We start from the raw sequence: 17,222 nt of genomic DNA on the forward strand, positions 1-17,222 counted from the left end.
ACGTCGACGTCGACGTCGACGTCCACTGTGAGCTCAACTCGGAGCTGGGCTTTGTATTCAGTCGCCTCCTCTTCGAAGGGGGCTTTAAAATCCAGCCGCAACTTTGGCAACGCTCACAGTTATCGTTCGCAGCTGCGCGTAGTTGGACGTCCACCAAGAGTCGAGATTCATAATTATTGATATAGTTCGAGTGTGCAGCGCTGAGTGGTGTAACGTGCTAATCGTATCTATCTTCGACTGAATAACAAACACATAAATATGCTCAGATACTTGTGCATTGTAGCAGCTGTTGCTCAGTTGATCGCTTTCTCACAGGCCGAGACGCGTAAGTTCGATCATCATCAAAGTGTGTGTGTGTATGATGTCTTCTATGGAGTAGCGTTAGTTAAGGACATGTAAAGGAAATTTCGCCTGAAATGGAAATGAATCTCCGGTTGTCTATCTCAATAATTGCCTAATTGCCTGAACAACCTGTAAACAGCATGCGTCATACCTATATCATTTCTCAATAGCAAAAATGCTCGTATAAAAGTGTGAATTGTTATTTAGTATTTATCTTTAATTAGCAGAACTTTGACTTCTAATGGAGCAAGGGTTAGCCAAAACACTGTGCAGTTCCCCATTCGAGTTAATTGACAGATACATATATTTATATATATTTGCAACTTTTTTATTTGCCTGGTAATTCATTTGATTACAAAATCCACATAAAAGCCCCCAAGGAGTACAGCTATGTAATCTGAATATTTGCCTACGTTGTCAGCTTTACTTAGCGTCTATAAAATGAAGTAAGCAACAGTTAATTAGTAAGTTTAATTGATGACTGGGCTGTAAGTGCACATACCTCAGAATACGATTTTCGCAATTAACAGTTATAATTCATTATGGATATTTAAATCATTATAAATGTCGAGTGATGCGTTATCTATTAAAGACATAATATACATAATTTGCAGTGGCTGACACAGTTTATCAAATTAAAGCAGATCTCTAACTCGGGCATGGGTACAAAGCCGATTGAAACAAAACAAAACATAGACAAAGCCGAAACTTCCGCATCCATAAAAGACGCATTGAAAATGCTAACTTGAACCAAATCCATAGTTAATGAGCGCAGCTAAAGACTTCACTTTATTTGAGTTTCCGTTGAACAGCCTTCAACTTGAATTCAGTGCTGAGCTGCAGTAGCGGCGCTAATGATCGGCATATAAATGTATATAGATATATTTATAATATATATGTAAGGCTTACTTAATTATATAGCTTCGATCTGTGACGGCCATGCAACAGAATTGTAAGCCATAAGGCGCACTCTAGGTGATTTCAGACAGGTTCTTGAGCGTTGCATTTGTATGACCTTGTTGCGGGCGACCTTGCCAGAGATCGCGCTTGCTCTTGGCCGGGCCTGAGCTTGAATATTTGTTGACCGACTTTAGTTCACTGAACTTTACAGGAATTGAAAGCAAAACTGATGCTTTTGTTTAAACGACTAAGTGATAAATATTTTTCCGGTTCTTCTTCTTGTTTACCCAATAGCCGCGTACATCAAACAATGCCGTCGCGACGATCCCAAGCTCGGCGATTGTATCAGCGCTGGACTGGAGCACCTGAGACCCTATCTGGCCAGCGGCATACCAGAGATCGAGGTGGGTAACCCTTTCATGCCTATTTGCATTGCCAAACGGGTTGAGCTTGCATAAGACCCAAACCAAATGGCAAATGCCAAATGCGGCTCTTGCGCAACGCCTCGTCCGCCGCACGTCGCGCGTGGCATGTGGCAGCAGCCACTCAATTGCGGAAATTGTCTAACTTGATTTGCCATCGAGTTGCCCAAACTAGACTCCATTTTCGTCTCGATCTTTATTTATTTAGCTGCCTTCCGTGGAGCCTTTCAAGATGGATTCGCTGGCTCTGCAGCTGACCGAGGGACCGCAAGGCTATAAGATTACGCTCAAGAACATGGAAGCCTTCGGTGCCAGCAACTATCAGGTCAAGTCGCTGAAGCTCGGCGAGAACGGCGGTGAGCCGTTCAAGGCAACCATTTTCATGCCCAAGCTGAAGATCGAGGCAAAGTACACCAGCTCCGGTGTGCTGCTGATCATACCCGCCTCCGGCGGTGGCGAATTCCATGCCACATTTGATGGCGTCAATGCCGAACTGACCGGCAAGACGTCCTTGCGCGGTAAGTACTTGCATGTGGATTCGCTGAGTCTGGTCTTGGATGTGGACAAGGTCAATATGAGCATCTCGCGCGCCTTCAACAACAATCGCATCTTATGTAAGTACAAAAGCGGTCCTTATCTGCCTCTTAATTGACTGTATTCTTCCATCTCCTTAGTGGAGGCCACCAATCTCTTCCTGCGCGACAACTCGCAAATTGTGCTGGAGGCCATGCAGGCGCAGCTCCAAAAGAAGTTGGCCAATGAATTCGGAAAGTTGGCTAACCAGCTGCTTAAGAACGTTCCTGTTGACCAGTTCTACGTGAATTAGGCTACCTAGAATAAGAACTCTAGCTTTAAGGTTGCTTTTTATTTAATTGTAAAATACGCGTTATAGCTACGGACAAAGTATTAAACACTATCCTTGCAAAAATATCCTTGTTAAATGGAAAAATGTCGTAACCTTTCTATATATGTATATGATATTGATTATTGATTATTCGCAGATTCATTCAAGTGGAGATGTCTCTTATGTCGGCTTGTCATGACAAGAGTTTTAAGCTACGATTCATTTGGATCATTCATAAAACATACAGTATTAACAATAAAAAGTAATTATATTAAATAAAATTGCTAATAATAAATTTCGCCATGCCTTTGATTTTTATTAAACGACTTAATTGGGTGTATCATGATGTAAGTTCCTTTATAATTTACAAATTGCTTGTTAAAATAAGAACTCTTGTATTTTTATTTTTTAATGTTTCTTTTTATTAAATATGTAGAAGTATTTAGTTTTACAATTGTTCATCTTTAGTTATGTTCGTACACCTATGTACATACGAGTAGCTAATTAGGTTTCATGTTTTCCATTTCATTTAATTGAATTCGAGTTGGTTTCTTGGGTGCTGTTGTGGCATTAACGGGGCATTCAAAAGGAAACTAAAACATTAACCAACCTTAAGTAGTACAGTTTTAGCATTGGTCGAAAGTGCTCCAAATTTGCATTTGGAGTAAGTGTTAGGACTAATCACGAGCTATCAAAGGCTATACATTACAAAAAAAAAAAAAAATATATATATATATATATCAACAAATAGCTAAGAAAAAACAAATGGATTTATATTTTTATTTTTTTTAATTTGTTGTTTTAATTGTTGCTTTACAACTGGGTCCAGATCTATAAGATCTTAGCCCGATACAAGATCAAAATCTAATAGATTCATATAATATATATCTTTTGTTTGTTGTTTTGTAAAATTTGAAATATATTTTCTAAATGTGCAATCGTCCCTTTCACTTACTACCAAATCGCAAACAAATGCCTTATACGAGTATTCTGTATATACAGTATTATGTGAGGGATTATCATTAACATTGTTGTTGTTTTTCTACAAGTTTGCTGTTGTTGTTGTTGTTGTTGTTGCTGTAATGTTATTGTAACATAGCACATGCCTATCGATATTTGCCCATCGAGAACAATTTTCAAGTAAAAATCTATATAGTTTTACATACATTTCAATTCTACAATGGAAAGATCTACTGTTTGAATTTATTTTCTTTTGGGATTACTATTTGTTGCTTTCTTATTTATTTTTGCATTTGGTTTTAATTTCGTTTTCGATTTCGTTTTATTTTAGTTTTTAATTTTAAATGTATTATATTTGTGAATTTCGGTAATTGTTAATTTCGTTAAAATGTTCGGCCTGGAAAAAGAGCAGCTTGCCAAGGCTAATAAAAAAATATGTCCGTTTACTTACTGGCTCATATAAAAGTTGATCATTCTTGGGTATGTATAATTATATATATATGTATATATACATATGTTATATAGGTTTATATCATAGACAGCTAGCCTGTTTATATAAAAAATGCGCCGTATAAAATGCCTCAAGCTTTGCGCTATCTTTCGGCTTTCTTTTACTGGTTTTGTTGGAATGGTTATAGGTTAGTTATATATATTTATAGAGATGTATATGCATGTTATATATACTATATATAGTATGCTATCTATTAACTTTATGCCATATTAATATGAATTTTGATTTCAGATTTGTTATCATCGCAGCCTTCTATTGAAGCCAATTGGTTGGAACTTGAATGGGGATATAAACCATGATAAACTGAACAGTTGTAATTGTGATAATAAAACGTTTCAATTTTTGTATTTTTGTTTCATCATAAACGGTGTTTTTTTGTTTTTTATTTTACTCACAATGAAATTACCATTAAATATAATTTATAGAATAAACATAAGAGTTGCGTGTGTATGTGTGTTTCTCTTTTCGTTTTAAATTTTAAAGCATAATTAAATTAAGGGCTCGAAAGCTCGAATGCTATTCACGAATTATATATATATTTTTTTCTTATGCTTTCTTTATATATATATATATATATATATATATATATATATATATATGTAGACTCGTACGTAACTTGTGCCGATTGCGCGCTGTTTACAAAACTAAAGGTTCATCGGAGTGTGTGTGTGTGTGATTGTGTGTGTAACTACAAAATATAATTATTTATGCTTTATAAGTATTTACGTGTATGTATAATGTATATTTATAAATATTTTATAGTTTTTACTTGACGCCAACTTTATATCGTTCATCCATGCTTACATTCTTGCTATCGTACTATGCTTTTTACAACAAATTACAAATGGTTTTATTTTTCTCTCAGTGTATACCTTAAGCTTAGTTTACAATCTTTTGCTGTCGAAAAATTTTACAAATTTCTGCTGCTCGTTTGTATGAATATATTAATATATATATTATAGCAATTAGTTGAAATATGGTTTTTATTTTATTACTCATCGCTCATTCATTAGTTTATGCACTTGTTGCAAAATAAAATGTACACTTTGAAAAGTTTTCTTTTTTTCTTTTTTTTTTTTTTTTTTTTTTAATTTTTTGCCTGCTTTGGCAGCTGTGAAATTGGTTTTTATTTCGTTTGAGTTGTCAAAATGTTTTTATAAAAACCAACTCTATGAAAATCAATTTCATATTCATTTTTTTTAAACTACGATTGGCTTATGTCATAAGGTGTTCTTTATATCCATTGATTTTTATATAAGTTAAGTTACAATTGTTGACATTTTCTCAATTTTAAATGGATTTTCCTTGTCGGTTTAATCGAGCGTTTAATATGCGTGCAAAATATGTTTACTGTTAAAACTAGCATAATGAATATATACATATATATATGTGTATGCACATATTTATGTATATAGCGCTAGTTTCTTCTCAAATTTCACTGTGCTGCTGGTTCATTTAGTTTCCTACTTTACATATACAAATACATGTACAAATATGTCATATATCATATATAAGTATTTAAAATCTTTGCTGCTAGTCATAATCGAGTGTAGTACATAGAAATATATATCATATCTGTATATGTGTATATTGTGTTCGTTATGTATAAGATCTTGCCTTAGGCTAACTACGACAGCTTTGCAGCATGTATGTGTGTAAGTGGGTGTATGAGGCTGTGTATGTGTTCTATGCTGCGCTTGAGAATCTAAGTGTTTTGTTTTCTTTTTTTTTATGATTATGTAAATTAAAATTAATCAGTGCATTGCGCTCTGTCGACAGGCAGTTAATAAGTTAATAACTAACAAATTAATAAAATATATATATTTCTTCAAAAAATACACAAATTTAATACCAAAATTATTGTTGCGCCAACGCTTGAAATACGCTAGGGGCTGTTAAATGTGTGTGTGTATGTGTGGGTTTTAGTCTGAAATTTACACAAAAATTACATATGCTCGCTAAATATGTGTTATATATACATTACGTGTGTTTAAAAATAAACACACTGAATTTTGTGTTTGCCCGTAGAGAAAACCCGACAAAAATGTACATATTAAAATGAAAAAGTTTTGCATAAATTAGGAATTTAAATTCGATTTTTTGTTTGTTTCGTTTACTTTTGCTTAAGGCGTCGAGAAATATGCTAAAGGTTTTTATCAAAATGTACAAAGCTTCTGATTTTTTACAATGTGTGTGTACATACAATAAAATATCTCAATTTACATGTAGTGTGTGTGGGTGTGTCTTAACATGTTTGCATTTCAAGCCGCGCAGTATTTGTTTATGTTAAAAATTAAAATGAAAACACAATTTAAAAGCGAGCGAGCTGCTGCGTCCAGTGGCCATTCAACTGTAAACCAAAAAACGCGCAAGCAGTGCATATTTTTCCACTGCATGCATCTGCACTGCTTGGCGCGTAACCGCCGCTACAGCTTGGCGCGTGAATAAAAAATGTTTCATATATGTATAATTTCTAATATTCTTATTTGTATGCAATATAAAAGGTGGGCGAACTAAACAATGACTTACAAGTGGTCTTGAAATATTTAATTGTATTTATGCTTTTAATCAATTGGTTTTACATTCGTGTTTGTGAGTGAGTTGCTCGTTAAAAAGTAAATATATTTATATATATGCATATCTTTGAAAAATCATAACTAAAAGAAACTTAAAAGTGAAGTCATAAATCAGTAATCAGTTAAATCTTAGCAGCTAAACAAAAGAGTTCGGATCGACGGCTCGAAGAAGCGCGTTTCTATATATATATATATAAATACAAATTTATGTGAGAGTTGTGTGTGTGGGGCGCTTAAAATCAAAACAATTTACAAAATACAAATATGAATGTAAATATATATATATATATATATGTATATGTGTGTGTAGTATGTATAGTATGTATGTATATATATGCATGTATAGCTGGTATATAGTGGGGGACTCACACGCTTTAAGTGAATGTGTTTTCTTTATATATATATATATATGCATATGTGGGAGTATGAGTCTTCTTTGTGTGTGTGTGTGTGTGTTTGAGGGGCTTTCTTTAACATTATATTGTTTACAGGTAATTTACAAACAAGTGATCGAATTAAATTAATGAGAATTTTACAAAACAGCTTTGAATTTTACATGGGAACAACAAACTGACAAAAAAATATATATTTAATAATTATTACATTGTTTTACATGGTTTTTGTGGTTGTTGGTTTTTTGTTTTGTTTGCTTTTTTTTTTTTTTTTTTTTTTTTTTTTTGTACAAAATTTTACATAGCGCAAAAGCGACGTGAAATTGTTGCAAAACGCAACGCTAAAGAGTTCTCGATTGTGTTGCTTGTGTGTGTGAATGTGTATGGGTGTGTTTGTGAGACTGTGTGTGTGCTGCTGGCTTCTTTTCTTTATATTATGAAGTTCTTTACACATATTGAATTTGCTTGCTCTTTAGCCTACATTCTACATTTAAGTTGTTCGTTATATTGAATTGTGTACTTGATAATATTTATATGTTTATATATGTTCATATAATTATTTGAAATGGTTGCAGTTAAATTCTATGCTAATAATCGTGTTCTTTCTTATGTTTGCTTTCTTTAATTCGTTCTTTTCTTCATTACTTTGATCTGCTCTGTTTCGCAACTAAACGTCACGCGCTTTTGTTTAAATAATTCAAATTTACAGTCGATTCCTTTGCTTAAACATTTACAAATTATTTTTTAGGTAGTTTTTTTTTTTTTTTTTTAGTTTTTTCTCATTTTTATACAAAATTGTTACAACGAAAATGTACGCAGACATGCTTTTCTTTTTTTTTTTTTTTTTTTTTTTTTTCTTTTTATTTTTTATGCTCGAGCTCGAAGTTTTCATTTCGACAGCATTTTAAAAATATTTTCTCGCATATTTTCTGGGATGCAACAAATGAAACAATTAAAATTGAACGCACAAATTATTTGCAGCTATTCAACTCATCGCGTGTTTTTTTCTTTCAGTGTATGTGTTAGTATTACGCACTTTACAAAAGCGTTTAACGATCATATTTAGTTGTTGGTTTTTGTTACAGTTGAATATACAAATTATCGATTCCTCCCCTCTTGGGAGTCGATCTCTCCACAACCCGCTCTTGGGCTGAGAATCTTTGTGTTGATTTATCTTTCTGCAGCTTTGTTCTTCTGCGTTGTGTTTATAAATAAATTACATTACATTTCTTTGTATTATAGTTAGTATTTTATGTGTGTGTATATATATATATATGTATATTTTTGTTTATAATATTTATAGTATGCATTCGCTTTGCTTTTTATGCTATTCTTGTCGTACTCCTTTTGCTTCTCCATCTTCTTCTTCATCCAGAGACTAAAAACTAAAATTCGTTAACGCGCCGCATTTCGTCACTTTACAACACTCCGTTGGCTGTTGTTGGTGGTCCAATGGGACCAAGGGCGGAGCTCACTCCCACAGTGCCGGACGACTCTGAGATGGCTGGCGATGTCGGCTCGGCCATCGAGATGCTCCCGTTCTCCTGCACGGCACAGATGCTCGGCGATCCGATGCTGTTGGTGGTTGTGGTCACAGCACTGCCGGCCACAATAGATGTTGAGGAGGGCGTGGCCACGGTGGTACCGGTTGCACTGCTGTTGCTGATGCTGCTGTTGCTGTTGCTGCTGTTGGTGTTGGTGTTGCTGCTGCTGCTGCTGCTGATGGCGGCCACTGTTGTGGTTGCTGATGTGCTGGCAGTGCTGGTAACACCGACGCTGGCCGTGGCAGCAGTTATGGGATTCGTTATCTTCATGTAGTACTTCTCTAGCTTGGCGTTGATGTGCTTGCCATAGGTGTACTTGCGCAAGGCGGTCATGTGGGGTCGTATCTTGGTCATCAGCTTCTTCAGCTGCGTCGGCTCCGACACGTCAATCATCTTCTGCACCACATAGTTGGCATACTGGTCCTTCATCATGACGTGCAAGGCGCTGCAGGACAACCACGCAAGAGGGGCCGGCATTAGTAAGCCACATCATGTATTTACAGATTATGCGCATTTACATGCCCACATTATATTTATTAGGCTACTTACTTGTCATTGAATGTGCACACCTCATCGATCAGACCCGTGCGCTCGCTGCGCGTGGCATGTGTCACACACTTCTCCACCACGTTCGAGGCAAACTTGTGTTGCGACAGCACCAGCACCTTGCCACGCACGCTGTTAATCAGTATCGATTTGTCCTCCTGCTTGCCATGCTCTGAAACAATTACACCAAAAATGTATTAACATGAGGGACGTTACGCTGAAACGCGACACACAGGACAGGGCGTGCTCACAGCCCAAACCCGGATATCTTGATTCACCACTGGCCTAAGTCTAATTCGATTTCGTACGAAAGGACTTGCCCGACTTACCTAGAACGTGCTGAATGACATAGTTGCCATATTGGTCTTGGATCAGGTTCTCTGTATGCTCGTGCAATTCGTCCAAAATGGGCGTGGTCTGCTCGGGTGTGCAGTGCTCGAGGATGCGTTGAATGACCCGGCAGCCATAGGGATGTGTGCTCAGCGAATAGACCTGACCCTTGAACGCATTGATGACAAACTGCAGTGCAGCGGGATCGACGCATTCGATGCATTTCTGCACGACATGGTTGCCATTCTGATCTTTGACACACTTGAGGACATGTCCGTCCAGTTCGTGAACGATCTCTTGCTGTTGCTCAGGAGAAATGCTCTCCAGCGCCTTCTGGATCACGCGACAGCCGTACATCTGGAGCGCCAACTGCAGCACGTGACCTTTGACCTGCATGCCAAGCGTGTTCTTCTGCTCTGGAGTACCAAACTCAAAGAACTTCTGAATTACATAGTTGCCAAACACGTCTGTCATCAGGCTGTAGGCGGCGCCCAGAATTTCATTGAAGACCATTTGCTTCTCGGCGGCTGTGGCCCGTTCCAGTTTCTGCTGGATGAAGCGTGAGCCATGCTGATCTTGCGAGAACTCCACAATGTGGTTGCTCAGATCGCGCAACTGCAAGTTCGGATACCGCTGATTCCTGAAATCCTCCAGCAGGCGCGACCTGCCCGGCTGTGGTGCGCCGGTTGCACCGGCAGCAGCAGCAGCCACCGCAGCAGCGGCGGCCACCTGCCTTGAGTTCGCCACGGCAGCGGCCACGGCGGCGGGCGTTGTGCCCGGCAGCGCCAAGTGATTCGAGAAGAGCGAACTGTTCGACCCGAACATATTGTTCGCTGCGGCCGCAACTGCCGCCTGGGCCGCTGCCGCTGTGGCCGGCAGACCGACCGCCAGCTGCTGGCGTTGGCGCGACTCGGCGCCGGGCGCCCGATTGCCGCCCATCAGGCAGGACTGGCCAGTCGGCGGCGGTGTCAACGGTGCGCCCAACGGACTGGCCGAGGCATTGACTCCCGCTGCGCCCAGCGCTCCGTATGCGTTGCTATTCGACATGGCGCCGGGCCACTTGGCTCGCGCTGCAGCCGCAGCAGCTGCAGCGGCTTGAGCCACGCTGCTGTTCACCGCATTGGCGGCGGCGACGCTGCTCGTGGTGTAGTCCATGGCCGAGGGGCTGAACGCAGATGTGGTGCGATCGAACGAGTCGCGACGACCGGTCAATGAGTTCGTGTTGAGTGCAAGGCCTAAGAAGAAGATGAAGAAAAAGAGATTTGATTATTGCTTGCAGAGTCAAATACTAGAGGAGAGGCAACTGGAGAAAGTGGCATATGCTTAAATTATATGATTATATAACATATTTAGCTTAAGATTTCAATTATGGTCGAATATTATACAATTTATATTAAATATAATTGATTATACATATAATATAATAATTTATTGTGTTAGTTAAGATATAAAGCAATATGTGAAAATAATATGAAATGTAATTAAACTATTTATTATTCTGATAAACAAAAAATACACACGTATATATAAACTATAAATCAAATGAAATGATAATGAATTAAGTTAACTTTCATATTATCAATGAGATATGATGTCTGCATATAGTACAGCATTATGGCAAAGAGCGCATATATTGCTTACAGGCAACTACAATATTCCCATACTAACTAACCATAAAAAGAGCTGTAATGCATGCCAGATAGCCGAGGCATATATTCCCAGCAGCTTAACGACATTCAGCGTCTATTTCAGGTCACTATTTACTAGTTAAGCAAAGAGCCAAGAGGGGCAGAAGAAAGTGACAGTGAGAGAGAGACAGAGAGTCTATGCGCTATTTTGTAATTAATCGAGTTACAACACTGAGTTAAAGGCCTACAGTAGGACGCTCGTAAACTTAATTGCCTACTTTTAAGGCGCAGCTGTGGCGCACCGTTAGTTTCAGTTTGATGCGGCTGAGTTGGCAAACGAGAGAGAAAGAGAGATAGAGTAAGAAAGAGAGAGCAGCAGCAGGCCACCCACTTACACATTTAACTGACAGCCAGTGAGTGTAGTACTCGTAATGTCACCCATTAAGGGAGCACATATGCGTTCCAAGAGTCGCACTGCAAAGCCCTAGGGATATGTAAAGGAATGTATATGGAAGGAGTGAGAGTGAGTGAGTGGGAAGATATCTAAGGACACCCAATTGGGGCAATGCTGTAAGCACAAATAAAAACAGCAGCGACTGAGATAGAGGAAGAGGAAGAGACAGAGGGACAGTGAGGTGGGTCGCTGCCAACTTGATGGATGCTGTAATATGTCACTGGCATTGATTTGCACAGAGGAGCAGAGCAGAGCGGGCAGGGCAGAATTTACCGCCTGACAGGACATGTTTTAAGCAGCTAAAAAAAAAAGAAGAAAATAAAACAAACAAAAAGAAGAGTGAAAGTTTTGCGCCTGCGAAAATGCAATGCCATTCAGAAGCGACAACTTACATTCGGAGCCACGGCGCTGGCAACTTTACGCCCTAATGAATTCATTGCCTGCTGCCGGCTGTTGCATGCGGCCGCACCCCCTCCCCCACCACCACTGCAGACAAGAGAAGAATGCTTGCGGCAAGCCTTGCACACGAAAGCCCCCGCCCATGGGGAGGGGAGGGTGCGGGCTGACTACTGCGCAAATTAATTTCATAAATTTCTTTATAAATGTCGTCCTCAACTGTGCCATAAACACCGAGCGATTGCCTTCTCCTAATGAGAGGCGTGGCCCACATGCCACATGTGTGTGCCATATATATATGCTATATATTCAGTTAAGTTCCGCTATCTCGACCTTACGCCAGAGAATCGCAAAGATTTTAAGTGCAGTGGCGTGAAAATTGCCAAAGTTTAACATTTTCAGGGGGAGAAGTTTATATTGCTCTAGAATTATTAGCTAGAAAAAAGCTGAAATTTGATTATAACTGTTAAATGTTGTCAAACTAATTCAGTGTTGAATAAACTCAAACAGCAGCTGAATACAGTGTTGTAGAACGATCAACTAAACTACCCAAATCATTCAAATGTGTTGCAAAATTAATCTTGGTCCATCCAAGTGTGTGAAAACAGTATTGCACAACGTCGTTAGAAATGGAATTGTAATTCAAAGCCGTCAAACGGGTCTCATCTATTTCCTAGTCCCTGCTGCTCTACAGCTCAATGCGACACTTAATTGCAAACATGCAGGAAATTGTAAATTTTACTAGGATTGCCAGCAGCCAGTGTTGCAAAATACAATGCTTAATAAATGACAACAACAATTTTCGCGTGCTCGTCGACGCGTCTGGATAAAAACTTTTAATTTTTGCATTTAAATTGCAACTAATTTGGCGCACTTCAGCGTCGCGACTGCTAAATTCCATTTCAAATGCAGGCAATGAACACGACCAGGGGGGGCGTGGGCGTGCAGGCTATAGGGCGGGGTGGAATGGATTATGTAGTACAAACAATTTGCGTCAATGAAAGTGTCGAGTGGGCGGCCTGCAGCAGTCTGTGCACTGGACAGGATTGGGGACTGGGCCACAGAACTACTCTTCTGCTTTGGATGTTTGCCAGTTTGTTTATTTTATTTGGTGTTACAGCATCTCCCACCCCCCACAGCATTACCCCTCTGCCGAGTGTTGTGCCGCGTGGTAGTTTCAACAATTTAAAAGGGAATTATTCATGCAATTTGTGTGTGCCAGAGATCATGAAGAGAGAGAGAGAGGGAGATATCCAAGTATCGGTAGTCGAAAACAGTCGTAATAATTAAGAGCGGGAACTACCTGTCTTTTACAGCCATCTCACTTTACTCCACACCCTGCCCATTTATCTAACGTTGCGAGCTATGTCTGACAGGACTCCATCCTCTGCCTGCGTCGGTTTGCCTCTCTCTCTCTCTCTCTCTTTCTCTCGTTCTGTGTCGCGTGTGGCAGCAAGGACACTTTGCGAAATGAAACTGCAGCATCTCTCACATGTGTACATATAGACACACTCACACACACATAAACATGCTTGCGTGTGTCTGCGTAAGTGTGGGGCATTAAAAAGACGCCCCGGTTTATAGCAGGCGACATTTTGTGGTTTATGCACACGTTCCACATGTGAGCGGAGCAGCAGATGCCACCTCATAGACAAGCCCCCACCACGCCCCGGTGCCTGCACAACCTAATGTAATCATTTTATGAATTATAAATGCACACACGTGCGCATTATGCACATCTACCAACACACACACACACACACACACACACACACACACACACAGAGACAGGTAGGCAGTAAAAAAGAAAACGCATTAAATAAAATGTTTCGAGTTATTTAAATGCCCGGAAACTATTGCCAAGTACGAACGACGACCAAAGAGCTGGGCAAGTTTGTAAAAGCCGTTAAGTGGGCTATCAAATAAACAGTGTTGAGAGCGCTTTACACAAAAATGTAATTAGTGTTGGAAAAGCCGGCATAAAGCGCAAGCCTGCAAACGGAGCTGGCCCATCACATGAAGCTGTAACTCAAGACAGCAATTTGAGTGCTACTCGCGAGATGTCTTTGTATCTTTAAGATGCATCTTAAGCGAGCTGCTTAATGGATAGAAGAGTGTACTTGATGCATGTATGCGTGCGAGTGTATGAAGTTTTCGTTTATATGAGCACATACATACGCACATATATAGTATATGGTTATTGGATGGCACGCATAATCGTCTGCTTTATTAATTATATTAAAATCTCTCAGAAAGTAGAGCTCTGTTGCTGTCTTTTATATCGTAACTATATCTGGAGTACTGCATAGCTACATCCATCCGTTGCATCACTTAATTAACACAAACGTATTTATGATTTGATTTGAATGCTTTTCATTTGCATGCGGTATCGTTAGCTAAACGCAACTAGGTTAAGTATGCCACACGTGCGAGACAGGCCCACTTTGAAATGACGCCCCCCTCCCCCCTGTGGCGCCTGACAATCAGTCAAAAATCAATTAAGTGCATTTGTCATTACGCTCTTCTTGACATGGTTTGGGCTCACCCATTCAATGCAGTCCAATTCAATTCAGACCGAAGTCTGCTGATTGCGAATTGTGTCTCAGCTGTGTGTGTGTCTCGGCTCGAGACTCTCGAGTGCTGTGCACAACCACTAGCACACACACCCACACACCTATACACCCACACAGCCACACACACACACACACACACACACACACACACTCACACACATATCTCAATTGCAATTAGCACTAAGGCAAGTGAGTCGCTTCTCAATTGTTTGGCACATCCCGCGCGCACTCCCCTCTCCTGCTAAATGGCAGGCTCGCTTACCCCCCTCCCACTCATTACTGTAGTGCTGCCATCGATGCGCCAAGACAACAATTGTAAGCCTCATAGCCAAGTCACGAGTCACATGCACAGGCCCAGGCTCAGTCCCAGGCCCATCCATGCACTGCCACAGCAGTCACAGTGTCAGCCCGCTGCACAGCCTCCCCCGGCCACGTAGCTCCCTCGAGTCCGGACTCCTTTGGGCCTGCGTGCAATGTCAAAAAGCTTTTTAATGGAGATTATATTGTTTTAAGTGGCTGCACATCTCTCTGCCCCACGCACCCGGCATACGCTGCCTAGCCACCCTGTGGGTCTGTGCGCAGACAAGCTGCAATTACAAACGTTAATGCGTGCACACACATACTTACATACAGCGTGAACGAACAGTGAAGGGGGCTTATGTGTCTCTGTGTGTGTGTGTGTGTGTAACGCACACAGACTTGACTTTGCAACCGCCAAAGCATTTGGATGTGCTTTGCAATATTGCGAAGGAGAAACAAGCGACCCGGCACCACAGAGCAGATCAGACGGAAGGCTTCCTTAGGCACCCTTTCGATTTGGCTATGCCTTTGCCTTGCATCCTGGCCATGCCCACAAATTATTATGTACACCTTTCACATGTTGGCAACATGTGATTGCATTTGGGGGAAAGTGAAAGCCAGCAACAACAGCAACAGCAACAGCAACAACAGCACAAAAGGCAAAGCCAATGCCAAAACCATTTTACATTTACTCTAGCTGCTATCGCTGCCCTTTTCCCACTATGCTCGTGCTCTGTCTGGCATAATGCTCGTTTTGTTGTTGTTGCTGCTGCTGCTGTTATCCTTGTTGTTCACTGCAACCGCCTGCTGCTGGCTTTTGTGCAAATGAATTCGTTTATTTTGTAAAATGTCAATTGCTGCTGGGCCACAGACGAGCTGCAGCAGCTGCTGCAATTGCGTCGAGCAAGGAGGTTTGTGGCATGAAGGTGGCAGAAGCAGCAATGCCAGCTTGTGAATGATTTTGTACCACATGCAGCAGCAGCAGCAACAGCAGCAGCAGCAACTTGTTTGACACTTGCCGCAAAGGAGAGCCAGCTACTGTGTGTGCGGAGGTGAGTGACAAAGAGCGACTCATAGAGCGGGAGTGCGAGAGAGTGAGAGAAAGAGAGAGAGAGAGAGAGAGAGATAGAAAGGCGAGTACTAGGCAGCTGCTGCACTTTGCGCTTAATGAAATTCCCAATGACGTGCACAACATGGCGTATGCGTAACGTTGTTATGTAAGCGACACGCTCGAAACACAATTGATTAGACATAAGCATTAGTTAAAGTGAATGAGACTTAGAGCATAATTATACCATTAGAATAGCTAGTATTTAGTAGTGGTTGAGAATGTGCAAATGCACTAGACAATATGCAGGGAATATAATTAGGTTATTCATGCGAAATATTCAATAGCAATTAGCCGTGGCTATGTAATGATATTTTATTGAATATCTACTACTTTCTATTATATTATTTTATTATTATTATTATATTTTTTTATATATTATATATTATATTTTTCAAGTGATTTCATTTCATTTCAGCTATGACCTTTGGTTATTGATCTGAACTCTACTATCCACTTCACATTGGCCGTATATTACAGGGTATACCGCATGCAAATTATGTGAAATTGGTAGCCATACGTCATGGGAGATGCGTCAGCAAAATAATACGTGGAAAAAGAACTTTTCGTGGAAAAAATGACGAAAAATCCTCATTAAACGTCCAGCATGAAGGGAAATTAATTAACGAAATAATGTGAAAGTTGAGCCATTAACGTGTTAAGAGAGTTAACGGTTGGAAAATGTCGAAAATGCGTTTGCGGCAACAGGGGAATTGAGAAACTTGTACTGGGAAATGAGAATGCAAATGGCTCGATTTTTGTATTTTTGCTCCATTAAGTGGGATTCCGTGTGGTCAAATTGATTTTTCCCTGACGTTCGCTTCGGGGTGAATAATTCAATAAGCGCTTAAATGACGCGCCTCTCCAGCTCGGCGAACAGAACACAAATATTGCAGTTGAATTTGTGGGCGCCACAGTGCCGGGCTACATTTTCCGGCAGTGAAAAGCTGAAACAACTATTTTACAGCTAGAAAATTACAACTTTTCATTGCCCCACAGCATTTGCAGTAGCAGCTTTTGGATAATAGAAAATGCCAACTGGGGCGTCGAGGGAGCGCCAGACAGTCATCAGCAAAGGCGAAAGGGGCGTCGCGACGGGTCGGTAGGCTGGGGTGAGGTGGGGCGGGGCGGGGCCCTGTACAAAGCGTTATGCAAGTAAACTCCGACGAAAGTGTAAACTTTCATTGCCTGACTGCCGTTATTAATTATAATTTGAAATTCTATAAATTTACAACAATTGCCAACAGCAGCAGCAGGAGGAGCAGCAGCAGGAGCAGGAGCAGCAACAGCAAGACAAATACAAATATAGCTTTTTGCAACAAGCGTCAACATTTCGCCCACTCAAGTTTCCAAGCTTCTGGTTACCATCATCCAACCATCCCCAACCACCCAATCC

At 40.4% G+C, this 17,222-nt stretch overlaps 2 protein-coding genes across 19 annotated transcripts in view; one reads left to right on the forward strand and one right to left on the reverse strand.

Annotated features, from left to right (window-relative positions):
- Positions 1-92: 92 nt before the first annotated feature.
- Positions 93-2,592, forward strand: Jhbp1 (Juvenile hormone binding protein 1). The gene is made up of 4 exons (XM_018005021.2): positions 93-325; positions 1,537-1,646; positions 1,873-2,278; positions 2,339-2,592. Exons 1-4 carry the CDS (start codon positions 259-261, stop codon positions 2,488-2,490), a joined length of 735 nt encoding a protein of 244 aa, XP_017860510.1. The 5' UTR covers positions 93-258; the 3' UTR covers positions 2,491-2,592.
- Positions 2,593-4,547: 1,955 nt separating this feature from the next.
- Positions 4,548-17,222, reverse strand: part of pum (pumilio) — a 203,453-nt gene continuing 190,778 nt past the window's right edge. For all 18 annotated transcript variants that reach the window (XM_089476460.1, XM_089476469.1, XM_089476467.1 and 15 more), the window contains 3 exons: positions 9,367-10,602; positions 9,041-9,209; positions 4,548-8,936 (listed from right to left, as the gene is read on the reverse strand). In XM_089476460.1, coding sequence (XP_089332586.1) covers positions 8,366-8,936; positions 9,041-9,209; positions 9,367-10,602 — 1,976 coding nt within the window. In that variant the 3' untranslated portion in view covers positions 4,548-8,365. The remainder of the gene's footprint in view (positions 8,937-9,040; positions 9,210-9,366; positions 10,603-17,222) is intronic.

This window comes from Drosophila arizonae, chromosome 2 (assembly GCF_054131065.1).
Source record: "Drosophila arizonae isolate 15081-1271.41 chromosome 2, UAZ_ARI_1.0, whole genome shotgun sequence".
In the NCBI taxonomy this organism is placed as follows: domain Eukaryota; kingdom Metazoa; phylum Arthropoda; class Insecta; order Diptera; family Drosophilidae; genus Drosophila; species Drosophila arizonae.

What these genes read in the sequence shown, in the direction of transcription:
- Jhbp1 (XM_018005021.2), top strand. Translation starts at nt 259, where the DNA reads ATGCTCAGATACTTGTGCATTGTAGCAGCTGTTGCTCAGTTGATCGCT. An exon ending in TTTCTCACAGGCCGAGACGC is followed by an intron (nt 326 to 1,536) that starts GTAAGTTCGATC and finishes TTTACCCAATAG; the next exon opens with CCGCGTACATCAAACAATGC. An exon ending in CAACAACAATCGCATCTTAT is followed by an intron (nt 2,279 to 2,338) that starts GTAAGTACAAAA and finishes CCATCTCCTTAG; the next exon opens with TGGAGGCCACCAATCTCTTC.